Below are 25,433 nucleotides of genomic sequence, written 5' to 3'. Positions count from 1 at the left end.
ATTTCTTCAACTTGGCAGAGAAAGTTCTTGGGCTTCTCCCAAACACTAATCATATATTCATTCAAAGTGAATGAAAAAGGAAAAAAAGCCCAGCAAAGGTTGGTGCTTATGGTGATGCATCACCACCAAATACAAAGGACTGCTCCCCCCCCCCCCTTTAGAAAAGGTGGGAAATGTAGTAATTGCAGAAGTGAAAGCTGACCACTGTTCCCCAGAGGCCTCTAGCTCATCAAGTTCACAGAGGGGTTTTAGTTCACACAGAGGTGCCTCAAGGGATGCACATTTCTTTAAGATTTTAAAGAATGAGCCCATAAAAAAAAGTGAGCACCTCTGTAACTTTGCTTTGTCACACCTGAAGGAGGGCTAAGATTTCTATATTTTTAATTACTCTGGAAGATCACGCCTGGCAGCACAGAATGGAAAGGAAAGGTGATAAAACCAGACTAGGATGTGTTGGGAGGCACGGCTGCAGGTGTTCTGTACAACAGTTCACCAGCTAGAAAGTAGTAGGGTTAAGCACTAGACGGATGCCACTGCAGCACAGCACGCAACAGCCGCTTCCTCAGGGGAGCACAAGTACAGTTAGTATCTGCAGGTGTAAGATTTACAGCATTTTAAATGCTAGGTGGAACAAAGTAAAGGTTTTAGGGGGCATTTTCATTAATTGGTGGTATTTTCAGTACTAAGGCAAGAGCCTTCTGTACTAAGGTAAGAGATGATGGACTATCCAGAGCTCTGAAGTCATACTGAGTATGCAATTCCTACCTCCCCCCCAAAAAAAAGCTAATAATCAAACTAGGCCAATTACTCCAATCTTGCAGAAGTTACCCTTTTGTTCCTAGGTTTTTTGCTCACTTTGTTTTCCCTCAAACTGCCTTTCTACTGAATTAAGAAATAACAAATAAGGTAAAGCTGGTAAATGCATAGTACGTGAGATATTACCTAAATGACACACCAAAGCTAATAAACTACCACAGTTAACAGCAGGTCAACTTTTACCTTCATTTATACCTGCATTTCAGCCAAATTTTATTGATTCTTAATTTGATAAGTTCCTTTTTACAGATATTAATCACTAAGCATTCCATGCAGAGGTTTTGAAAGAGAAGGAAGTTACCAGACTTCGCCAGTGTAGGTGATCCAGGTGGAGAAAGGTTTATGCTAGGCGACAGGTAAAGATAGTTTCTGTTCACTCCAGCATTGAAATCGAAGGGTGATTTGTAATCATCATACAGATCCATGCCAGAAAATTCAGAGTGTGCAGCCGTCCTCTTCTTCCACCAAAGCATTCATCTTCACTTTCTGGGGCAACCCGGACAGCAGGATTCAGAAACCCTCTGTTTCTTCACATGACACTCACTGTACCTCCTCATAAAATTCAGCGCTCTTACACCTCAGTTAGATTTGATAGAGCCATCTAGCAAGTGATTTCTTAGCCATCTCGTAGCTGCTGCTGTTTACATGGCACGAAGTTAAGTTCCTGTAAATTTATAACCAGGGCTGGACTTAACAGACCGTTCCTTTAACAAACATTCACAGCGCACCATTCATGGCTTCTGGAAGAGCCTTGGTCCTCTGCAGAATTGCATCAAGAATTTTCAATCATTTAAATAAAAAAAGGTCAGCTGACTGCAGCTACACCAGGATATCCTTAATCTTCTAGGACACAAAAGGATTACTAGCAGTAATCTATCCTATATACCATCTGTGTAGGACTTTTTCCTCTGATTAATGGAAAATTCTACGTGCATAACTATTTCTCCAGCTGCTTCCACCACTGTAATAACCAGCAGCCAGAACACAGTCCCTGCTGCCCAGGTATCACACTGTAGTGTGAGCTCAGTATAGGAGAAAGCAGCACTCATCTCTGAAGGCTATGCTATAACCACCACCTAGGTTTTTTTAATGAATGTGCTATTGTGCATTATGATTTTTGCCCATGAGGCTAAACATATCTGGGTATGAGGCGTTTTGGGGTTTGTTTTCTTTTTTAAAAACGATTATTGAAGTGCACTGCCCTATGTCCTTGGTGCTTCAGCCAGTGTCATTTAGAGAGCCAGTTATACCAGGAACTGGTAACACTGGAATGCATTGTCCTGATGAAATGTACTTATGTTTTGACACGTATACCATAAAGAAAGATCAACTTACATAAGCCATCTGACTTCATGCTGGGGCTATAAGGTTTAGCCCAGAGAAGCAGAAGTGCTTCTTACCTAAAAGAGGCACTCAGCCCAGTTTTGCAGTGCTTCACTACATTTTTTTTTTTCTTCCTTCCAAGGTCAGCTTCTTTCACTGAAAAAACAAGCTGACTAGCAGTGTAGATCACCTTCACAGCTGAGCAACAATTTCCTCCCAACCCCACACCTTCACCTGGGCTCTTCACTGCAGCCTGCACACAGAGGAGCATAATCAAATGTAAGTTAATCTTTTCCTCCACCATAAGAGTGATGTTTTAAGACAGAGCTGATCAGAGATATTACACCACCCTCTGCTCAAAGCCGTAGAAGTGAAGGAGCCTTGCAGCATACCCAAGTCAAGCCTGGGCAATGTATTCCCTGGGGATATGAGAAGGAAGCGTACCACTTCTGAAGTTTTAACTTCCCATTTCCACTGCAGTCAGCAGGCACAGGAACAGACCCTCCAGCTAATTAGAGAGCAGTTCCTTTAGGCTGCAGACCCACATTGGCTTCTGGTGCAGACTACCTGCAGGTTCATAACAATGAGAGTGCTGGAGCCTGAAACACAGGTCTCTGCTATTTTCCGAACCCACTGAAAAGAAGAAAATATAATGCCCCTCTGCATTTCTGACATCTGGCTGTGGCATCTGCCAGAAATACTGCAAAGTTCACCTGACAAAGGTCAAAGCTTTGGGCACAGATTCTAGTTAAACCATCCAGAGGCAGCAGAGAACTGTAACACAGCTGCAGTAATAATATACTCTCTATTAACCAAGCACACTAATATGAATAGCTACCGATTCTGCTTTGCAGCCTTCCCTCGTGTAATGAGCTCAGCAGACAGGGACTGCCTTCTGTACAAAAGGCTCAGGCAGTAGTTGTACTAACTGGATTAGGCAAAATGACAAGTTACCAGATGTGGTACACTGGAAGAGCTGGGTGTTTTCTACCATCGCTCTCCCGACACAGAAAGAGAGGGTGAAGGTGAGGCTACCCCCCAGGGCTTTTTCCCAACCCTGGAGAATCTTTCAATGTAACACCAGTCAATGCTAGCAAACTACGACAACTGAAAGTAGCTATTACAGGAAAAAGAACCCCTTATGAAGATCTGTTCATCCCTGCTAACAATCAGGAATCCCATTTCCTGGCCAAGGGCATTTACTGGAGTCAACACTTACATTCTCCTCATATACAGGAAACTCCCTGCGTTCAGTTTTACTCCATACCATCCACTCAAATCTCGTACTCTTCCTGCATCTTTATTGTGCAAAAGTTGTTTCATGTCCCTAGAGACATCTGGATTGCCAGTCTAAGACCGCTGACCTGACCTGTCACCGCTACAGACAGAAGTGTGTATGGGCCAAACTCTCCAACACATCTTCAATGTAGTCAGAGAGACAAGTACAGGACATTGCCCACCGCTAGAGCATACCTTTGGCTTACAGGGAAGATTTGCTGAATTACAAATCTGACCCTCCACATGAGAGGCTGAATTCTGCTTTTGCCCTGGCTTATGCATAGCCTGAGCATGAGTCCAGAAGTCAACCGAGACAATTCTTTAGTTTTTAGAAATATTACAGTCCTAAGATCATTGCCAAGAGAGGGACCATGCAAGCACTCCTTACTTCAAACCACCCTCTTCGGTCAGATTAATCTAGCTTATAGCAGCCATACAGCTGGGTTGCTATAGCAGCTCCCAAACAAGCCGCCTAAACACATTGGCCTCCTGCTCTCTTACCTGCAGGAGTTTATGGGAGCGTCACTCCTCACTCATTCTCAGCTACAAATCCTACCTGGCGATGAAGGAAGCTGTGTCACTGAACAAGCTTCTTCCTCATCACCTAGGGAAGTTTGATGGTCCTCACCCTGAAGTACAAGCCAATCCGGCTGTAAGGAGAAAGGACAGCAGTCCATCCTTCCAAACCTGCTGTAAGACAACTTCTGGGCTACCTGTCATCCCTAACTCATCCGCTTCAGGGAAGACAAGTACTCCCCTGCCAGCCACAACAATCCATTTATCCGCTTCTTCCCCAGTAGCTCCTTAGCACACCCAGAGATTCAGGGCGAGCAAGGCAGCACTCCCACTATACTGCCTAAAGGCAGTCTGAAGAAGATAGGCCTTGCTAGCTGTTGGTGTGGTGCACTTGGAGGAGGAATGAATTTCTCTCCAAGGGACTTTCCAAATTAAAGTGATGGCCCCAAGAAAACAAAGCAGGATGGGGATGACAGACAGCAGCCACACGGAACCAAAAAAAAAAAAAAAAAAAAGGTTTTGCCCTGCAGTGTGAAGCTTTTTGACGAGTTTAGCAGCTCCCGACAGTCTGAACATAGCTAGGCAATGGCAGGAATCAAGATTTCTCTACGCTATGAAAACAGGCTCATTATAAGGCCTTTCTAAAGGGCCCTCTCATGACCAAAATATCCCCCTGCATGGCCTTCCTCTTCCTCACGGTAATTCAGAGCACATGCAGCTGGCTCGAGGTGGAACTGAGGCTCTAGAGCCACACCCTGCTAGAGGTACCCTGCCTTCCCAGTACAAGACATACATTTTAGAGCTGAGCTTAAGTTTAGACTTCTGTTATGTGGCTTAGACTAGTTATTGTGCATGCTCGAGTATCTTTGTTCTTTGCCCTGCATAGCAAATTCAATTGTTACAGGTGTACCTTGGTTGTAACTGCAGGTATCAGCTGCAAGCCAGTACCTGAAGAGATCTTGAAGCCTAAGGACATGACGCACCTGCTCCAGAGACAAGTAGCAGTGGGGTTTTGCTCACTACGCAAGAGATTAAAACTGAAGATTTTGCTGTTCCAGAATGAGTACTCATTTGCCCTTAACAACTCAGGATAACTAAGAGGTTGGTACTTAAGTCATCTATGCCATTTTAGAAGCCGGTGTTTGAGACACTAGCATGAAGGTAGATAACTTCTGTCAAGGATGCTTGAACCAATTACTGTGACATTCAGTTGAACTTGTCAACGTGGCTCAGGAAGACTCGGCAAGCCTCAGCAAAGCATTACCATCACAACTCCTACCATTAATCATGTTGTAATCTCCTCTGTTAAGGTTAGAGTGTGCTTAAAGCTTTCCCAGGTAACTACTTAGCATTAACAGTCAGCACAGATTGTGCACGTCATGAATCATAAGGGAGGGAACTTCCTGCACAGCTAGAAAAGCTGTTAAGTTTGAGCGAACACTGTTAACCAGAGATTTGCCTGCCTAGTCTCAGACATCATTCTTTCTTCAGATACCACCTGCTACCCAGGCCTGCAGCTTCCACCTTAGCCCAAGGCTCAAGCAGCAATTTAAGTAAGGCAATATAGTATTAAAGCACTTCTACCTTGTCGGTAGCTAAGCAAGGATAAGGTGTTATGGTAGTCTTGCAGAGAAGCTGCTTTTCCCACATTCAGGTCTAGCAGAACAATAGTTTGTTTATACATGCAAAAGTTATAGCCCTCTTTCCCTAAAGAAACCAAACCCAGCTCAAGTACGACTGAATACCATCTCTGGGCTTTGAAGAAACTAAGCTATGTATTCAGTAGTGTTTCATACAGAGTTAAATTCAAAATGGAAAAGCTACCAACTAATGCCTCGGGATTGGAGGAATGCAGAGACTACCCTAGGACAAGATCCAAACAATACTTTGGATAAAGCTACCTAAATAACCAATCCACAGGATCTGTGCCTAATCAAATTAGAGTTCTGCTGCTACATAGGCACCTTCACCATCTTGGATGTCCTGCGTTTGTGTCCTGTTTAAGCACAGAGATGCCAAACTTATGCACCACAGCCCATACTTTTGGCAAGCCTACCATGATTCCAGCACTTAATTCAGCAAGCAAAAGAGGATAGGGGAAGATGAGGGGAAGAGTTTGTCGTCAAAGAGGGGAAAGAGGCACTTGCTGTTTTGGGGGCATAGCAAAAAGATCCAATCTCTTATTTCAAGATTGGTAAGATTCAACTGCCTGATCAGCCTATACCTGGTTTGAATTTGCATCTTCTGCAGTCTGCTAACAGGCAAGACTGACTGGAGACCTTCCACTAACTGTGGCTGGGGTAAAGACTTCCAGCCAGGTCTTCCCCCACCCCCATCCTTCCCACGTAGATCCCAATCAGGCAGCAACAGTCAGGCTCCTCTCCCCACTTCAACTGAGTTTTATAGGGCATAAGCCATTTTAAGAGCTATAAAGCTACTTAAGCATCTTAAGCCAATCTAGGTTCTGTAGCATCAATTTGATCTTCAAAGTCTTACCAGTTTACAGACAAGTAAAGCCTTTCAGCACCTGATCCAAGGCCTTAAAACTGCATTAAGAGAAAAAGATGCCATGAAGCAATAGGACAGAAGCCCAAACACAAGCAAGCCTTAAATTAATACATTCGTGCTCCTATTTCCACGTGTGGTCTCTCCCCTCCCTTTAAGAGCAGATAACCTCTTTCAGCCCCCGAGATTTGTGCATGACATGAATGGAGCTGCACAGCTATAGCAGTTGCTGAACAGTATGCGTACAGGCTTCTGCAGCCCTGTTAGTAATGGTCAGCAGACTGTGGCTTAAGGGTTTAGGCATTTGCTGTCTTCTAGCAGAGTCCAACTCAACACCACCATATTAATCTCATTACTTCAGCCTCCTCCCACATGCTTTCTCTGGACTACTCTCCCTGATGCAACAGCATTGTCCAGTATGGTTCTCTGTATAGAAATATCTTCTCCAGCATTTTCTTAAGACTAAATGACGCCTTCACTTACTCATATCAAGAAAACCCAAACAAAAAAAAACCAAAAAACACCAACAAACAAAACCCTCTTAGAATGATTAGTATTCTCCCAAGATTTATCACCCTGCAACACAAACACTTCTGAGTGTTACAATTAAGGATTACGGGGTTGCTAGTATTGCTCTTTTCTTAAACCAAAGTCTCGGCCCACAGCATTTCAGACAGCTGATGCATGCCTTAGCAAAGGCAGTAGTTCTGTTCTTTCCTCCTCCCAATCCAATTATAAACTCAGACTAATTTCCTGAGATCTTGTGAGGGAGTAGATCCACGCTCCGGCGTATTTTGCTGCTAGACAAGCTGATATCACAGTAAGACTCTTAACCCATTCATATCAGACAGAAGTCTCTCTATTTGCACAGGGTCTCCACTACCTTTTGAAGACATCTGCTCCATCACTTAAGATTTTCGTTAGGCAGAAATCCCTGACTTATAGCAAAGTTTTGTGTCTCAAACAGTGGTCAAAGCAGTCATGTTTGTCAGCTCCAGCAGTAACAGGTGAAAAGCGTTCCCAACCTATGGGAAGAGTCCAGGCCAAAGGACGCAGCAGCCAGCACCCCAGAACCAGTGATCAGGTAAGGCATTGCATTGACTTTGGAGAAGTCAGGCCAAGCTCTGCAAATACAGAGGAACATTTCCAAGCAAGATTAACAGAGTCAAAACACTGTCAGGTAGATTTTAGAGGAATGTATTTAGTTATTTGACTTCAGCCGCTCATCCCAGTTATGCTGCCATTCTCTAGAGACTCCAATCCCTGGTAAGAGATTGAACCTGTCAAAAACACTGGAGAAATAGTGCTGAGCTGCAGCCAGGTGACAGTTGGAAAAGATTAGGAAGAAAAGGCTGTAGTGCATAACAGGATTGTTTTAAACAAAGTTTTAGTATGTAACCTTGCAATCTAATTAAAAGCTTTACTTGAGGGAGTTTGATTGGAGCGACTCCCAGCCTCCCTCAGAAGACAAGTCTGCTCTTTTGCACTCTTAAAGCAAATCTCCCTCTTTCAACACTGCACCCCAGAGCTTCCATTTCTGAAAAGCAGTTGCAGAAAAGCCCACCATTTCCACTCCACAATATCAGGTCCCACCATGAAAACGATGCTGAAGTTTTAAGAACAAAGCAGATCTGATTACGTTAGGCTGAATCATGTACTGTGATATCTGAAAGGATAATCACCAGAAAAACCACCATCTGTAGTCTTAACAATACCAGCAAACACTCTTCAATGCTTGAGGTACATACTAGTTCCTATCATGTAATTACCAAGTTCGTGCCTGGATTTGGTGTAGCACAGAATTTGCACCATTTACTATCAAGGACAGAAGTACAGAGTACAGAAGTACATAAGCAACCAAGCAGCAAGCAATGTGATGCAAGCAATGGGGCTTAGGATAAGTACTTCACAAAATCCATCCTTGGAGATATTCAGAAGCCGTCTGGACATGGTCCTGGGCAACCAGCTCTAGGTGGCCCTCCTTGAGCAGCAGGGTTGGACCAAATAACCTACAGAGGTCCCTTCCCACCTCAGCCATTCTGTGATTAAAACAACAGCTGTAGAAAGTCACAGGCTGATCACCCAGATCCACCAAGGTCTGCAACCCTGAAGAGACTGGGAACACGAGGAGTCCTGGTGCCCTGCCCCAGGTGAGGTTTGTGGCCAGGCCTTCATCTTGTGAATTAGATTTGCAAATACCTACCTGATGACAGAAAAAAGTTCAATTTTCTCCCATACTTTCTAAACTGAGGTATGGACAGAGACTTCATAGGAGACTTGGCACTTCCACACATCTTCCCAGTGTACAGGAGTATTATGACAGCTGACAAGCAAGGTAAGAGCATTTACAGCAGTAGAGACTATTTTGATTTCACTTAGGAGTCTGCAGGAGAAAGGTAGCTGACCAGTCCAGTTGGGCCAGATTCTGGGAAAAAAAAGTCCTGTATTTGCATAAAAGGGACTGACCTACATTTTGCTCACAAGATGAACAAGTAAGCAAGTTCTTGGGCCTGACACGTGATCCCAGACCTTTAACACAGAAGCAGCTCTTGGCAAATATGTTTTAGAAAGCCATCCACTTCTCCCTGACCCCCCTTCCCCCAGGAGGGAAGTGAATGTATGCCTCTGCAGCAGGAAGAGTTCACGCTTGTATACAAAGAAAAGCTTGAAGTAGACAAATTAGCTATCAGTGTCACTATGCTAAAGCTACCTTATAGCAGGAGCCTCTCCTCCTCTTACCCTTTAATCTATCGATTAAACAGAGCCGAGGGAAACTCGGCTGAAGTTAAGTCTTTGAATTCGCTTCTCCGACTCCTCAATTTATTCTTCACCCACTCCAGCGCAGCTTCCTTTATTTCTCCAGCAACTTTCCCTAATGCTTGCTCTCAGGTTCTCCTAGCAAAGCTCCTCAGTCCGGACAAAAGCTGGCACAAAAGCTTCCAAACACGTGTCGGTTCAGCTAGAGATGTTAGCTTGCCCTTCAAAGGCACTGGAAGAGTCACTTCTGTGCTCGGGACATCGTAATTTTTAGCATTGTCGTACAAGTCACCCAGAAATAGTCAGAGCACAGTAATCTGCAGGGGGGGGTCCCACAAAGGTTGCATACATAACACCAACTGGAGTGAAATCTGTTAGAAGCACTGCTAAGTTTACCATCAGAATACAACAAAGTATGGAAAGCTCCATCTTGTCAAAACAGCCTTCTCCTCTTGACATAATTCCACTCCAGACATCCCTAACACTAACAAAGGAAACAGCTAGCTGGCTGCGCACTCCTGAGATCCCACCCATTTTTCTAAATGCAGGTAGTGTTCAGATGTCTGCAGTGAGGTTGCCACGGCGAAGGTTTGATGGGACTTAATGGAAGCATCATTTAGACTTCTCGTTACACATACATGCACTGCTCGGTGGCAGCCTTCATATAGAAGCCCGGCAGACCACCTTTTGCCAGGTTGTTTGGATACCTTACTTCCCCCCCCCCCGCTTAATCCCCTCCATTGGGCTACCTTGCCCTCCTCTAGGCTCACAGCATCAGCTGGCTTAAAACATCCAAACAATGTACCAGAACTCAATTGAAGGTACTTGATACTAGCCTGGAGCCATTTCAGTAAGCTACAAAAGTGAACAAAAGCCCAGGCTTCTAACTTACCCTTTTCATCCTCAAATCCAACTTTAAGCTTATTGCAACTTGGGAGAGAATTACGCCCCTCCAATAAATGCATATTAAAATGTGGAAGTTAATTTGAAAACTTACAGCTGAATCTAGCCCTTATTGTACACACTCTTACCAAACAGAAGTGGCTACACACAAGTTCCTGGGACACCAGTTACTTTTAAGTGGTCCCTCCTGAGAAGCACAAACCTTTCTAATTTCTCAGGTCTCACAGCTCCTTGCAGTCACATCATGCTCTTGGAAACAGCAAAGCTGTAAAAATGTACATTTTTGGCCAGAACTTCCACACACAAGTTACTGGTTGCATGGTTAAGCTGCACTCCTGCTGTAGTCTGGCTCCCTCCTCAGTTATCCATGAGAAAGATAAGCTTTTTGCTTAAGAATTCAACATGATCATGGCAACCACCAGGTTGATACTCTCTTCCCTGCTCAGGCCTTGACTAACCAAGTTGAAGATTTAGACTGGTGCTGTCAAACAAGTGTAATTGCGTAACACTTAAAGTATGATTTCTCCAACACAAGCAACTACAAGTAGCAAGCTGTGTAGAAATCCTATTAACATTTTTGCTCTTGGCTTATCTGAGAACATTGTGTGAAATGTCCATGAAACTGTAAAACCCTGCCTAGCCAGCAGAAGTGCACTGCTACAATAAATATGCAATCATATATGCCCCAGAAATCTCTCAGGTCATGAGAACACGCCCCTGATCCCCCTTCCCCAACCAGTCAAATCACACCTTTAGACTAGTAGTGCTTGTTGCCACAAACCCTTCAGAGAACCCATGAGGTACTTAAAAACCAACAATAGACACCGAGACAGTTACGTAGCTTATCCAAGCAGATGAGCCCATAACAAAGACAAGCCCATATTATTCATCTACGTTTCTCAGCCACTGCAGAATTTCGGTAAGCCCACCTAAACTTAAGAAAATAAGACCTAACATAGGAGTGCTAATGGCACACCAACAGATTGCTGGTATAAAGTGCTCTTGCACACTGATGCAGCAGTTCACTATTACCAGGTATCTCTCATTTGAAAACACAGAATAAATTGCGTTGTTTTCTCTGCAGCATCAAACAAGATACATTACCTATTCCTTTACAGTCCAGCATTTTACCAGTCACCCATCCAACTGTGTAGTGCTTTAAGTGTCGTATTCCAGATGGAGTCTGGCTGCTACTTGCCCGTACTGCTACACAGCATACCCAGCTGGGCAGCACCAATTCCTGCAGCGCTTCCAAACTGATTTGGAGCAATGGCTGTCACTAGCAAAGGGACCTTGAACCGCATTCTGCCAGGGCTGCACACTGGTCAAACTCAAGACGTGGGGCTTGAATATTTCTGCACTGCTCTTAATCTCATTTAAGAGACAAAAGGGAGAATCCTGCAACCGTGCATGCAGTGAACCAGGAGTAATTCACTAACAAACCAACCGCACTGACTGGCTTATTTTTTTCTAACATAATGCAGATAATGCATCTACCTTTAAAGTATTACGATCACTGAAGTTCCCATTATATTAATAAGTACTCTGAGATTTTATCAGATTGATATGTCCTTGAATGACTTTTAATGCTGCTTGAGCTGAGTAAATCCTGTTAAGAGGCATTTGCTCCTACTCCAAGTCAGACTAGGACAGTAAATTAAATGAAACTGTTACCCTACAGAGATACTGCTGTCACACAAATCAACAGACAGTCATAAAACACTAATCACTCCAAAAGCAGAGGAAGGCAAAGAAAAAGGTCAAGAAAGTTTGTCCAGAGACGATTCCCCACAAAGAGATAAAGCTTTCAAGGATTTCCAGGTCCTAGAAGAACTTGAGCATACCCCCTTCCATCAGATCAGACTTTGGACACAAGACATGGCTTTTCACATCTGGGTGACATTATAGGCAATCTATGTTTGCTTTTTTACAACCTACACAAGTTCAGATCAGAAAAGTACTAATCTCTCAAGATTTCCAAGCAGTATTCATATATTTATGTATGATCCATTTGTGTCCCCGTCCATTCCACACAAAGGTAAGTTTTCCTAGACATCAGCATGCTTGGATAAGCTGATCTCCAGGCTCCTCACTTATATTCCATAGCGAAGTAAGTTGAGCAAGTTAAACCATTTATTTTACTGAAGTATATGAGTGGACAAAACTGGAAAGACATATCTAGATGAACACAAAGTTGGGCACACAATTTTCCTGATTCTGGTACAGCTGACATGATGGAAACAACAGGGGGAGGGAAGAAGTGCAGTGGGTTTGAAGGATCAAAGTTTGAAGGGTGTATCTTGAAGGAAATTGAGCTTCAGCCCTAAAAGCGGGGGGGGATGAAAGAAGGGAAGGGGGTTTTGTCGGGGTTTTTTGTTCGATTTTATGTGGATTTGGTTGTTTTGTTTGTTTTGGGGGGGTGTTGCAAAGAAAGCACACCTCTACTGCTTTTAGTGAGCTGCTGGTCCAGAACTGCACTGCACTGTTTCTACAAGTTGCCTCTTCACGGTATTTGACCTGGAACTGAACATCACTGCAAACCCTAATAAAGCTTTGCACTGCTAAGTGAAGTCTAAGTTTAGCATCATTCCCTATTGCACAAGCTAACCCATCACATACCCCATTTCACAACTGTAAACGTCAAACAAAAAAATACATATATTCGTAGCCACTCTAAGTACTGGTCATGCTCCAGTCCGAGTTTAATGGATCCGTTCTGTTTAATGGATTAGCCTGGTAAACTTTTCAGACGTTATGCTTAAGAATTGGTCTAGCTGATACCCAGCAGGTTACTGTTACATCAGGTTTGACACACCATAGCTTGGCCATCAGCACAGAAAGTGCTCAGAGTAATTCAGACCTTAAATAGCTATTAATAATGCAATTCACAATTTTTTGTTCTGCATTGTCAGATAAAAACTGGATCAGGATATTGAAAAGGGGAAAGTCCAAGCACTGACTTGCATACTGCTTGTTCCCAGCTGTCAATCCCCAAGTGTGCACTTTAGCTAGGGAGCTGTGATATGGCATTATTATTAAGGAGCCATCACACCCCTCAGAAACGCTACTGCTACCACCTTGCATGAAGGGGAAACAAGACCTCTCGTTCCATTGCCTTGGAACAGACAGACTACAGAAGTTTAGTTATTTTACTTGATGCTCGCTTTGTCCTTGATTTAGTTCTCCCTCCCAGAGAGCTTAAAAAGTCTTCTCAGCTCCTCTTGATGACACACAGAGGTCTTCCTTTGACTTCTGTATCCCTCTTCCCATTCCATTTTTTCACTTTCTCAAAAGATGCTTCTTGAATAGGAAAGTACTTTTCATTGGGGACGGGAGGGAAATATGTTTCTGTGATTCACCAAGGTGAATTTTGCTCTTGAATTGTAAATAAGAAACAGAAGCATATTAAAGACTTCACGTACCAGTGTGCCAGAACAGAATTAAAGATCACTGTAAATTTATTCCAGTAAAGCTCTCCCTTTTGCCATTTACTCCAAAAACACTCCCTCACCACTGCAGGAAGCACTCCATAGGTTGCTCTGCAGATTCCACTGACACTCTAGTTGCTTTCCTTCTTATACAATCTCCAAAAAATCTTTCACACCAAAAAACCTGCTCAGTGACAGGCATGTAAGCCAACCGAAACCATTCAGCTTCAGAGCATTAATTCCCACAGTTTTCACTTGCTACTGTTCAGAAATATGCAGAAACTAATTCTCCCTATCACCGCTGCTCTTGTCAACCATAGCACTCATGTTCATCTGCAATCCACACAGAAAGGTATGAAAGCAGGATGCCCCAAATACTCTTTAAGTATCTTTAAGAGCCCAAGCTTGGGGCTGAGGTCCCCATACACCCTGGAGCAGGAGCTGATGGGGAAGATAGTGTGCAGGGGTCCAAACATGGCCTGAGACCTGGGAGAAGCAGGGAGCTGGACTCATGCTGTGATCAGTCTTGCTCAGTAAGAAGATGAGGGATAAGCAACTGCTTGGCAGGCAGCAGCACAACCCCAGCTTGCCATTTCAGACACATCACCTGGCCTTCTTCAGATGTCCAGACAGTTATCTCTTTGGGATCCTCTGCAGTAACTTTGGCTCCCTGCTCCTTTAAGTGATTCTGGAGGTGGTGACGGACCACATGGCAATGCTCTGGATACAGTGGGTGGACACATCCAGGATGCATCCCTTGCTTGAGGGCCCGTATGCTACCTACTCGGGACACTATAGCTGTACAGCACCTGAAGAGTCTGCCTAGGCAATGGACACAAAGGGCTGTCACAACCCAGAGGACAAGAAGGTAAAACATATACCTGCCAGGCAGGCACCAGAGAGGTCCCAGGAGAAGAGAAAGACAAGAACTCACTGCAGGTCTATCCTTTTACTCAACATCAAATCCCCTCTAAAAAAAAAAAGTTTTGGAGCACAACGCTGCAAGTGGCTTGTCGAGGAGATGAAACACACAGTGTGAATGGTGCTTTTAAGAGCTCATGGCTCCAAGCAAAGCATGTTGCAGTAAAACGGCCTGTTTTCCTTCTGCCAAGACAGTGACATCTGGCAACAGGAAAGTCAATATTTAAATAAGGCTCCTTCCCCACCCTGTGCACTAGCCTGGTACTACTCCTGATGCTCCTCATCTCTCAACACATCAGCTGCTCAGCAAGCCTCTTCAGGGACTGCCTAGCACTGATTTGAGTGGTACTATGGAAACAGCATGCAGCAGCATGTGATCCACTCATGCGGACTGAAGCCTGTCTATATTCAGGCATAAAACTAAGCTTTGCAAACAGTAATCAAAGCGCACAGAAGAGTCAGCAGGTTAGTTAAAAACAGCGATTGATTTGGGGGCTTCTGTTCTGCCTTCAGCCTGCTTCTCGAGACTCCTCAGATGTAGGCAGAACACTTGAGCTGCGCTGAAGGGATTTGTCTTCTACAGAGCAATACAGCGACTAGAGAGCAAGACGCACTTCAGCCAGTGTGAGCTGTGCCCATTTCATACTCCCGACCCTTCTTTTGGGTTGGAAGTACTGGTTCCTACTTACAGGACAGCTTCTTTAAAGATGCTTATAGGCAAAGTCCTTGTACAGCTCCACTCCCGGGAGCCTGTGTGAGGAAAAGCAGGGGACATATCAGGACCCTAGACTACTCCGCAGAGACTACAGGGGACCAGAAGATGCAAGTTTAGAGAAATGGCCTTCTTCAAAGGCAGCCCTTCCTGCCAGTGGCTGCAGATGTCCACGAGTATTCCCAGGGACCGGACTGCTGTAGAGCACTGCAATGAATGTCAGACAGCGATGACTCACGTGAAAGCATCAGGGAGGTTTTTTTCAATTCTGCTATCCTGATCAAGTTAATCAAGACTTTCTAATGCCATGATGTGACACATGTTTAGGCAGAGAACAGTCAAAGAGAGAAGGATGAGTAGGATTGCTTTTTGCTCATCTTAGGACTCCTGCTAGTAGTTTAATTAAAGGACTTTAGAAAAAAGTAAACAAAGCAAAACAGACATGAGCAACATCCCCAATGCTTACAGCTGAAACGTGCAGTTTTGCCATGCTAAAGAGCAGCTAAGAAGCATTACTTACAAAGCTTCTTTTTCAATGTTTTGGGGATTTTTCCTCACGAACCAAGACCACTGCCAAGCATGGGCTCTGATCCTAGCAAAGCACAGGGGAAGCACCTGACTGAAAACACCAACTCCAGCCCAGGTTGCCTCCCTCGGCACATCTTTTCATCTATATCCCAGGCTTAGGGGGCTCTGATGAAACTCCACTCCCCTCTAGCTGCTAGAGAAGGGAAAGCAAAACAGGAAAAAAACTGCTGTTCTGCCTCTGCTAGCTTCTCCCACTACCCCCAACAAGCTGCAGCTGCTCACCAGCCTCTTTGTTACCCCACAATACCGTATTGCCATTGCTAGTAACAGGCCATAAGCTTTGAACCGAGTTTGCAAAGCCTCAGGACTAAAGGCTTGTCAGGCTTGCTCTGTCTGAACTCTTCTTGATTTGCCTGCAGCTTTGTTTTACTTGGTGTATATCAGAGAGTAGAGACACGGGATGTGACAGTACAGGCATGGTATGATAAGTAATAGGACACAGGGTTGACACCGGAGACCCCACAGCTGTAAGAAAGTCATCAATCGCCAATGCAGGTCTGCAGCCGGACAAAACTATTTTAGAGGAAACAAAGAGAGCAAAGAAATAACATCTAATGTACATAAAAGGCACTTTATATAATAGATTTGGATGTAACATGGAGCTTGCAGAACAGTGAAAGAAAGAGCAAATGTGTAAAAAGCAAACATAACAGAAGGACCCCAGTGGATCCTACAGTGAGAAAGAAGCAGCCATCAACATCCTATTCCTCCCAGCAAAGGAGTCACAATACTGACAACTTGCTATAATACCCCTGCCACCACCAAAATGACACTACCAACCTCAGAAGCCAGGGGAAGGATGAGAATAACACCAGGAACAGGTGTAGAAACTAAGTGCATACAACATTTTATTATTACTAAGACCTCATCTGCATAAATCGTGTTTTTCTGTAATAAGATCTAAACTAATAATCATTCTTGAATTAGATCGTTAAAGTTTGAATTACACTAACAATAAATTATTGGCTTTTTTTTTATACATATATACGCACACACACACAAAGCGTGCTTCCTCTTTGCCTATGAAGTTTTTAAGCATAGCACACATTTGTTGTGCTGCCGGTAGGGTACAAGCAGGAGAGGGGCAGTTCCGAAGCCTGTCACTCCAAACCATGTGGCACAGCATGTTCCTACAGACCTCAGTTCTGCAGAAATTAATGGAGCATCCCAGTCTCGGCCAAGGCAGTGTATACATTTGCTGGAGCACTCCACTGTCAGTGAGCATCCAAGGACATTTACTGCTCTGCTCTCACACTCCGCAATAGAGAAGTCAGCTTGTGAAACAGGAAAGCTGCCTCTTTCAGTGACAGCATTCACACCACAATAGTAGCGCTGGTTTCTCGCGCTGGTTTCTTGCTACATAGCATCAATCCACCCTTTTCTGTTCATGAGCAAGTAATAGCACAATGCGCATTTTTCTGCACACCAGCATTTGCTGGCAGCCAGTGTACTTTCTGCTGCACTGTCGTCGTCCCCCAGGGGCAACTGGATGCAGACTCATGCAGACTATTGCCACCACTTGTAGCTGCAATAGCAGAAAAATCCATACAGCTGTCTACACCTCTGCCAGAGGTAAGTGTTTTCATAGCAGGGCAACCATATTCAACATCAGTTACCCTAGTTCATGGTATCACTCTGCCAGACTGCCAAAGCCAACACACAGCTGCATGTTCTTTCAGCTCCCTTAACCAGGGGCAGAGAAGGAGGAAGAGGAGCAAGAGGAAATGGCAGCAGTGACACTGAACCTTCGGGAGAGATCCAGATCAGAAAGTTATGGGTAGATGGTCTATTACTGCAGCCCTTTTCAAAAGAGAAGGCTTGTGGTTGAAAGCCTACCCTCCAATACAAGGTTTTTGAGTGAAGGCTCCCAATCTCTCTGGCTAATACACACCCAAATATGAGGGACTTTGAAGATGCTCTCTACCTTTAACAGGAGAGAAAACTGTCCCTCTGGAGTCTTAAATTGAAGCTGACACAGAGTGACGGTTTTGGCTGAACAGCAGCATTTCAATTTAGTGCTTAATCTCACTTAATGCTTGCTTTCCCTTTCAGTCACCCTTTGTTTGACATTTTTCTGCTTACTCACTGCAGGATATTAAAAGGACAAGGGTAAACACCTCCTTTCCTCCATATAGCAAATCTCAAATCAGAAGTGCCCATATTACAAAGACTCCAGTAGAAGCAACAGCGGGGTCATCATCATCGTACCTGGAGGTGAGCTTCTCAAAAACATGAAAAACACCACACCCATCAGATGTCTGCTGCACAGGATTTAGCAACCGACACTGTTGTTCTTCCCTATTGAACTAAGAACAGAGTTGTTTGGTTTTTTTTCTTTTGAAAGCTGGTCAAGAAAACATTGGCTTTCAAGAAGACTCCCTGCACTGTATCTGCTGCCATGGAAACATCACTTCTTGAAGAGATACAGCTGATATCCTCCCTTACCTGCAGTAATGTCCAGTACCCTCAGGAATCAGCAATCCACAAACAACTCACTGATTTTTACGTGGCAAATCTAGTCCCTTGACTTCACACAAGACTTCTCTGTACTGGCTGAGGGGCTCCCTCCCCATGAATATTGTCTGGACCCCTTCCTGTTAAAGGAGCAAATGGTCGTGAAGGAAGAGGACAAAGCCTACCCAGCATCCCATCCTTTACAACACTCAGGGCAGCCAAAGCAGCTTTCGGGGTGCCCTCACCCAGGAGGATCAGTGCATGGCAGAAAGCATCAGAAGCCTCAACACCCGTTTTCCCTCGCCACCTGTCTCCTCCTGGGACTATGCTGAGATCTGGCTCATGAAGCAGAGGCTGATAGTCAAAGGCTACTGTATTTAGCAGCTGTAGAAGACAAGGAGAAAAAAAAATGCACGTACAAGACTGACAGGAGCAAGAAAATGAATACAAATAAAATTCCCAAGGCAGACTAGTGCAGTATGTGGTTACTGCCAGCCCCTGCAGATGGAAGGGGCCATGCTCAGAAGTCTCCAGGCACAGCTGAAAGCAGCTCAATAGCACTCGTGCCCCCGCCAGCTTTAGGAGAGGTGTTAACATACGGCAGCCAACTTCAGCCATAAAAATCAGCTGTTCCCACTTTACCCACAAAGCACCCAGATCAAGCAGAGCAAGGCACTTGCCCAGCCTGCACCAGCACAGTTCTTAAACTGCAGCCAAGACACAGTGCTTAATTTTGAGCCAGCAAGGTCAGACCGAGCCTCCGAGGTCTCCCGTTGCTTAGATGGGCATTTGCAGTGGGAGAAAGGGGAACCCGTGGACTGTTTCACAGGGCTTCAAAGTAGAGGAAACTGGAAGAAACAGGACTTGCATCAATTTCATGTCATTGGGATTTTAAAAGCCTCGAGCAGTTATAACTTGGCCTTATTGGAGGCTCAAAGGAAGCAGATCCCTATCTAAGCTCTCCCTACCCCAAAAGATCTGAGAGCAAGCTTTACTCTGGCTGGGTGAAGGATTGTCTTGACTGCATGTGACAGCACTGGTTATAGGGAACAGGGACAGAAGATCCATGCATATCACAAGCAACAGACTCTTTCCACTGTTGAAGCGCCAGCCAGGCTCCCTCCTCCACCTCCTCCTGAAGCGGGTGCAAGCATGAATGAAGAGTTCAAGTTACCCTTCAATGCCCAAACACTGGAGAGGGCAGGAACAGCTGACACTGCTCCAGCCTCTGGCTGCCCACCCCGTGCCGATGCATGGGCAGCTGCTCGTGCATCAGCTGCTCCAGCGTCCCTCCAACACAGTGCACCGATCCCCTGCATTTCAGTACCTCATTCATACACCAGCTGAGATGGGAGGATAGCAATGCCTTTAAATAACTCGCATAACACCACGCTGTCAAGCAGGACCCTCAGCCTGAGTCAGAACAATGAGATTCCCCCCCACTCACCCAGAGTTTTTCATGCAAGAGAGAGGAAGACTTGCTGCTGTTCAAGGGACCTACTGATGTAACTGTTCTGCTATTTTTTTCCCTCTTTCCTCTTCAAGTTACTGCTACAGACACTCAGTTCAGTGAAATCATTCTTCCTTTGCAGTTCTGACAACAGCTGTCCACTCTTATTTACTTACAAGTGTTTGATTTCACAATTGCACATTAAGGAAAAAAAATTCTCACCTACAGTACTGCAAGTACCTAGTGATAAAGAAAACGAGTAAAGCAGTACAAAATGGTGCAGCTTCATCCATTAGGACAATGGGGGAAATCTTGTCCTCCTGCCAGCGACAAGTTCTTTCTGCACAAAAGGAACATTAAAGTCCATTTTGTCAGTCCCAGAAATGCAAGTCAAGGCTCTAGGAAAAGAAAGGCTTACATACTCTCTCAAGAAATCATGTGTAGTGTTTTGGGACTCCTAAGTCCCACAAAGCCAGAAGATTTTGAAAGACAGCAGTTACATAAGTGAAGAGCTGCTGAAGCGTAACAGGAACCCCCTAAACACAACATTGGAGATGCAGTATTACTAGATAACTGTTTGTGCCGTGCTGCATGTCTTCACGAGACTGCTCAGTGGCATGGACTCCTCATTCAGAGCACATCAGCACATTGTTTCCACTGTTGGGGCGGCTTCATCCTTATTTTTCCAGTGGTGAACCATACCAGCAGTAACAGTGGCAAGCCACAGAGAGACTCTTTTTGCAAGCAAAACCAGGTACACGATTTTTTTTTTTTTGGGGGGGGGGGGGGGGGGGGGAGCCAGAATCTTTGTGAAAACATAACTGCAGTTATTAGTCCATTCAGCAACTGAGTCCACACAGTGAAAGACCAGATTTTTGTTCATGGCAACTTAACGCAAAGCAATAGAACAAGGGACTCCTCATCTCAGGAGAATATTATATCTATTTGGCTTGAGCCGATACTACTGCTTTGGTGCTTGTAATTACAGAGCAAGAGACCCCAAACACTTGCAGCCCAAGCTTTCCAGAGCAATTGGAGTGCACTGAGCACCACGTAGAGGCATACAGCCAGGCCAAACATCCTTTAGCTGAAAACAAAGACACTTCAAGTGAAAAATTGCTCAATGGTTCTGATGCTGCTGATGGTAGGCTAGTAACCACTGTTTAAGGACTGCTGCCATACCTGACGGCTCAAGAGAGAGGGAAGACTTAATCGCGTTATACACCTGGAGTATTAGCCTTGCCTAGTTTGGCTGCAGTCTTAACTATAATCTAGATTTTCTTCCCGCCTCCTAAATTTCACTAGCTGAGAAAGCTGTCATCAGAACGATGAAAAGTGCAACCTCTGACTCACACTTTTAAACAAATTAATTTCTGGTTAGAAGAGGCAATCCAGGATGTTTAAGCCTGAGACACAGGACTTGGCAGCCTGGATTTTAGCCTAGTACGTGGCCTTGGTGAGTAATACCTTATCATCAAGCACAATTTCCAATGCAAGCACTCCAGTTTGCCAGGGAAATGGGCCTTTGAAGGCTAACTAGCAGGGTATTAGAAGCCATTAATTGAACAGGCACAAATGTGTTGGCTATTCTAGATTTTCCCACTGTACCTGCATGCCCTCACCTCACCCAAAAGAGAAAAAAGCATAATCACCTCCAAAAAGAAGGCAGAGGAAGAAGGTGTTGCACCATGTTTGCTCCATTAACAGTCACATAACACATTATTCTGATATACAACCTGAGGTGCAGTACCCTCTCCATACAAAGCAGTACTTATACAAAAATGAGTTCAACAGCAAAACAAGCCTCTAGAAAGTGTCAGCATTGTCACTAAAGCTTTTCAAAAGACCACAGTATTTTACTCTCCATTAGAAGTTGTTCAAGACCCTGCAGTTGCAATAAAGGTGTTTGCCTTTTAATAGGCTCAACACAAAGAACAAACTTCAGGACAAATACTGACATCTGTGTTAACGCTCCTGCAGTTGGAATTAAAATCCTGATCGAACTGAGAGTTGTGCTGTTTTCTGGCTGAACAGTTCCGTTTATCAGTCCCCAAGAATAGGGTTTGGGGGTTTGTTTTGTTTTTAATTTACATATATTGAAAGTAGACACAGGACTTCAGAATGTGGTTCAGGTTCAGCCCCTCACCCAATTATTTTCTGCTCCAGCAAAGATAACTTGCCTTTTTCTCTATATACAGAGAAACTCAGAAGTCATTGCTAATTGTACAAGTGTACTGCAGCAGCCTCGAAACACTTAAATGAGAGCACAGACAGATCAAGGTTGGTGCCTGAACCAGCTCACCTGGCAGAGCAGAGAGCTTGACTGCACAGTCAGGGGTTACACTCCCAGCACCTCGTGTGCCTCCAACACCACTGCCACCACAAGTGAACGCTTCCTACCGTCCCGAGCACGCTCAGCAGGAAAACGCTGAATGAAATCAGTCCAACAGTGCAGATGCTGAGCTGGGCTGAGCTGAGCAGCCCTACCAGCTTACTCAAAGTAGCTTACTGACCCCGGTCTGCCTTACTTCGTCTGGTGGAAAGCAGCTGGTGTGTAGTTCAGTACTACACCATATAAAAGACTCCAACTGATACATGGATCAGTAGGATATATGTAATACACCTTTGTGGCAGAGGCTTTTATAGCAAGAGATCCTGCTTTACCCACATTCAGGTCAGACCTCATCAAGGCACCAACTACTCTCTTGGGCAGCAGCCCCAGCGGGTTTTTTGTTTTAAATAAACCACAAAGTTTTAGGGAGAGCATTGTGACCGTGGCAATTCAGACAACAGTCTTCCCCAGGCAAAATGCACACCGGTGAAGCACCATCGCCTTCTGCAGCTGACAGAGCCATACAGGCAACCGCCCGGAGGAGCCACCCCTGCTACCACTCAGGAGCCGAGGAGCAGCTGCCAAAATGGAGCTGCCAGCTACTGGGGAGCCCTGGGATGGAGAGAATTAAGAGGGAATAAACCGTACGAACAGTGCTGGTTAATCAAAAGTTACACACTCGTAAAATGGAAGCGCTCTACTTTTACTCCTGGGTGAAACCGGAAAGTTTCTTCTCCCCCCTAACCCCGGTGGGAAGGTCGGGATTTACTGCCCGTGCCCGCCGGCCGGGGAGTGGTGGCACCCACTGGGCGGAGGACGCGGGGGGGAGGAGGGAGCCGCTCCGGGCTCTGCCGCCCGCCCCGGCGCGAAGCCAGCACCCCCCCCGGTTCCGCATTTTCTGAGCTGACGGCGCGACGGGAGGCGCAGCCTTGCGACAGGCCGGGGGGACGCTCTCCCGCACCGGCCCCGGACTCCAGCGGAGCTACCTCAGCCGGGCGCGCTCAGCTCTCACAGCGGACCCCCTCACGCCCGCCACGGGAGTTACCTCGTGAGGGGATTTCCCCCCCGCCCCGCTCAGCCCCGGGGGCGCGGAGGGGGACACAGGGTGCGGCGAGCCGGGCCCGCCGCGGGCTGGCAGGGCCGAGCTGGGCAGGGCAGGGCCGGGCCGGGCGTGCCGGCGGCGGAAGGGCTTGCGAGAGGAACCGCCGTCCCCCCGCCGCACGGCAGCGCCAGGCACCGCCACCCGCCGCGCGGTACCGCCTGAGGCGAGGCGAGGCGAGGCGCGGCGGCAGCCCCCGCCCTACCTTGGTCCCTCGGGGGCTCCATGGCGGCCCCGGCGCCGGTCCCGGCTCTCCTCGCCTCAGCTCGGCAACGGCCACCTCCCCCCGCCGGCTGCTGGTTGGCAGCGGAGGCACCGCCCGCGCCCGCGGGGGCGGGGCCGCCGCACGTCAGTCAGCGGCCCGCCCCGCCCCGCCCAGGTGAGGACGGCCGGGGAGCGCGGCCCGGCCCGGCCCCCGCAGCTGGTGCGGCGGCAGCCGGGGCAGTGCGGGCCCCCGCCCGGCCCCGGGCCCGGCAGCCACTCCGACCCGGAGCCGTTTACGTGCTGGAACGTTGAAGAGATCAGAACCGGCCGAACGAATTCATTGTGTGTCGGGTCTTCGCGTGACGTGACCGCCACGCTTTTAATGCGGTACTAAGAGTCCTAAAGCTGGACCTGGGGGCTTGTCCCACCACAGCCCCCGTTTCTGCAGCCGCAGTGCTTTCCCCCCCGGTCAAGCCCTTACCTGCGGTATTTTTCACTCTCCAGGGCAGCGTCTGGCTCTCTGTGCAGTGCTTCTGCACCCGGGCGGCGTGCAACTAGTGCAGTCCTGCCATTTGCGTTTGTTAACGCAGCTTTGCACAGGCTGGATGAGGAAAGACAAGAACAACCTGCTGTCTGTAATTAATACGACGAGCAGGAAGAGGCTGCGTAAGCGCAGGAACTGAAGAGATCAGTTGTGCTGCTGTGGAAGCTGCCGTTGTCGGCCGTTCTCCCTTCTATTTGTTATGCATTCGCTAGCAAAGCACGTGCACCCTCACAAATTGCACCGCGTTACAGAAATTAAGCTGTGATTTTATTTTCACTTTAGAGATTGCCCTGCGAGACTCGCTAGCACTTACACCAGGCAAACCGATGCATTGTGGCTGCATTAAAGAGACTGCAACAGTTTAAAAGAAAACCAACTACTTTCCTAGCTGCAATCTCAGATCTTTCTATTAAAATACCATTAAGTGCAGAGAAGTTTTCATTACATAGTTTGCCCAGCGAGCTGCGTTACAAGACTACCAAGAATATTAAGCTATCAAATAGATCTTTTACTCCACCCTTTTCAAATCCCTGGCCTTGACATCTATGGAATTGTTTGTTCGAAAAGATCAATGCTTGTGCAGAACTAGCGGCAAGACCTCCATGGCGTGGGCTGTGTGAATAGCCAAATTGTCACCAGCGATCAGCATGCACGGTCACATGCTAAAGCAGAGCACAATAGCGAGCCAGGAGGTGCCAACCCAGGATGTCCTTGCTGTGGATGACAAACAGCAGCAGCAAATCCAGGTATTTTTCAATCTATGAACCAGCTGAGGAACGTGAGCTTTTGCTAAGGTAAAGGAACACTTGCTTATATTCTAGGATCTGCATAGTTGCAGCAGGAGGTTGTTACAATGGTGCCATAAAAATAGCAAGTAGATCAGAGTATATTCCTGCATGTTTATACTTTGTTTCATCTCATAGCCCAGAAATTAGTTTGCTCAAATACATGATTCTCACCACAAGCTCATCCCACGTCTCAGTTATGTTATATGATTGTTTCAAAAAATAAACTCAAATAGATATTTTAGAAGCTACATCTGCTTTCTTTTTTTTTAAAGGAAAAAAGAATAGATTTTTTCCCACAGTACTTCACTTGAAGTCCCAAGCTTTCCCACTGAGCAACTGATACATGATACATGATCTGTAATCACACTGGAAGAATATCAACAGCATTAAAATTTGCCCTCCTTTACTCTGCATCTACTTTAGCAGCAGCCCTGGCAGTGCTGAAACGCCTATCGGGAATCAATTTGCAGAGCAGTGAAGTTGTCAGCATCTCACTGCTTCTTTTAGGGGCAGGGTTATTTCACCATCATATCCCAAAAAGCAAGAGCTAGCAATCAGGAAAGGGGTATTATCTGGAAAGCTGATTCAGTACCCTCTGCCAGTGAAAATCCCACCAGCCCACGTGAGTCCATGGCACTGCCCTGAGCGGAGCACTGCTGACTCGCTCACCACCCACCCGGCTGAGGAATGCCCTGTTCAATGCAGGTGTAGCCTTAATGTACATGGCCTTGCACCAATTTTGCTGAACTCGGTGTCTAAGTTCAGAAATGCCCCCTTCCCAGTTCCCCGAGGCACTCTGCAGTTCGATTTCCCTA

General features: G+C 46.0%; 1 protein-coding gene across 4 annotated transcripts in view; it reads right to left on the bottom strand.

The window, feature by feature from the left end:
- TPD52 (tumor protein D52) overlaps positions 1 to 23,374 on the bottom strand; it is a 40,283-nt gene extending 16,909 nt beyond the window's left edge. The window contains exon 1 of one of the 4 annotated variants that reach the window (XM_076329508.1): positions 23,288 to 23,374. In XM_076329508.1, coding sequence (XP_076185623.1) covers positions 23,288 to 23,309 — 22 coding nt within the window. In that variant the 5' untranslated portion in view covers positions 23,310 to 23,374. Of the gene's footprint in view, positions 1 to 1,117; positions 1,456 to 23,287 lie in introns of those variants that run through there. The other 3 variants (XM_076329505.1, XM_076329506.1, XM_076329507.1) reach the window with 3 other exon arrangements.
- Positions 23,375 to 25,433: the final 2,059 nt, after the last annotated feature.

The sequence above is a fragment of the Aptenodytes patagonicus genome, chromosome 2 (genome assembly GCF_965638725.1).
Source record: "Aptenodytes patagonicus chromosome 2, bAptPat1.pri.cur, whole genome shotgun sequence".
NCBI lineage: Eukaryota > Metazoa > Chordata > Aves > Sphenisciformes > Spheniscidae > Aptenodytes > Aptenodytes patagonicus.
The sequence above is the reverse complement of the archived record's forward strand: the minus strand, read 5'-3'. Positions and strand labels throughout refer to the sequence as shown.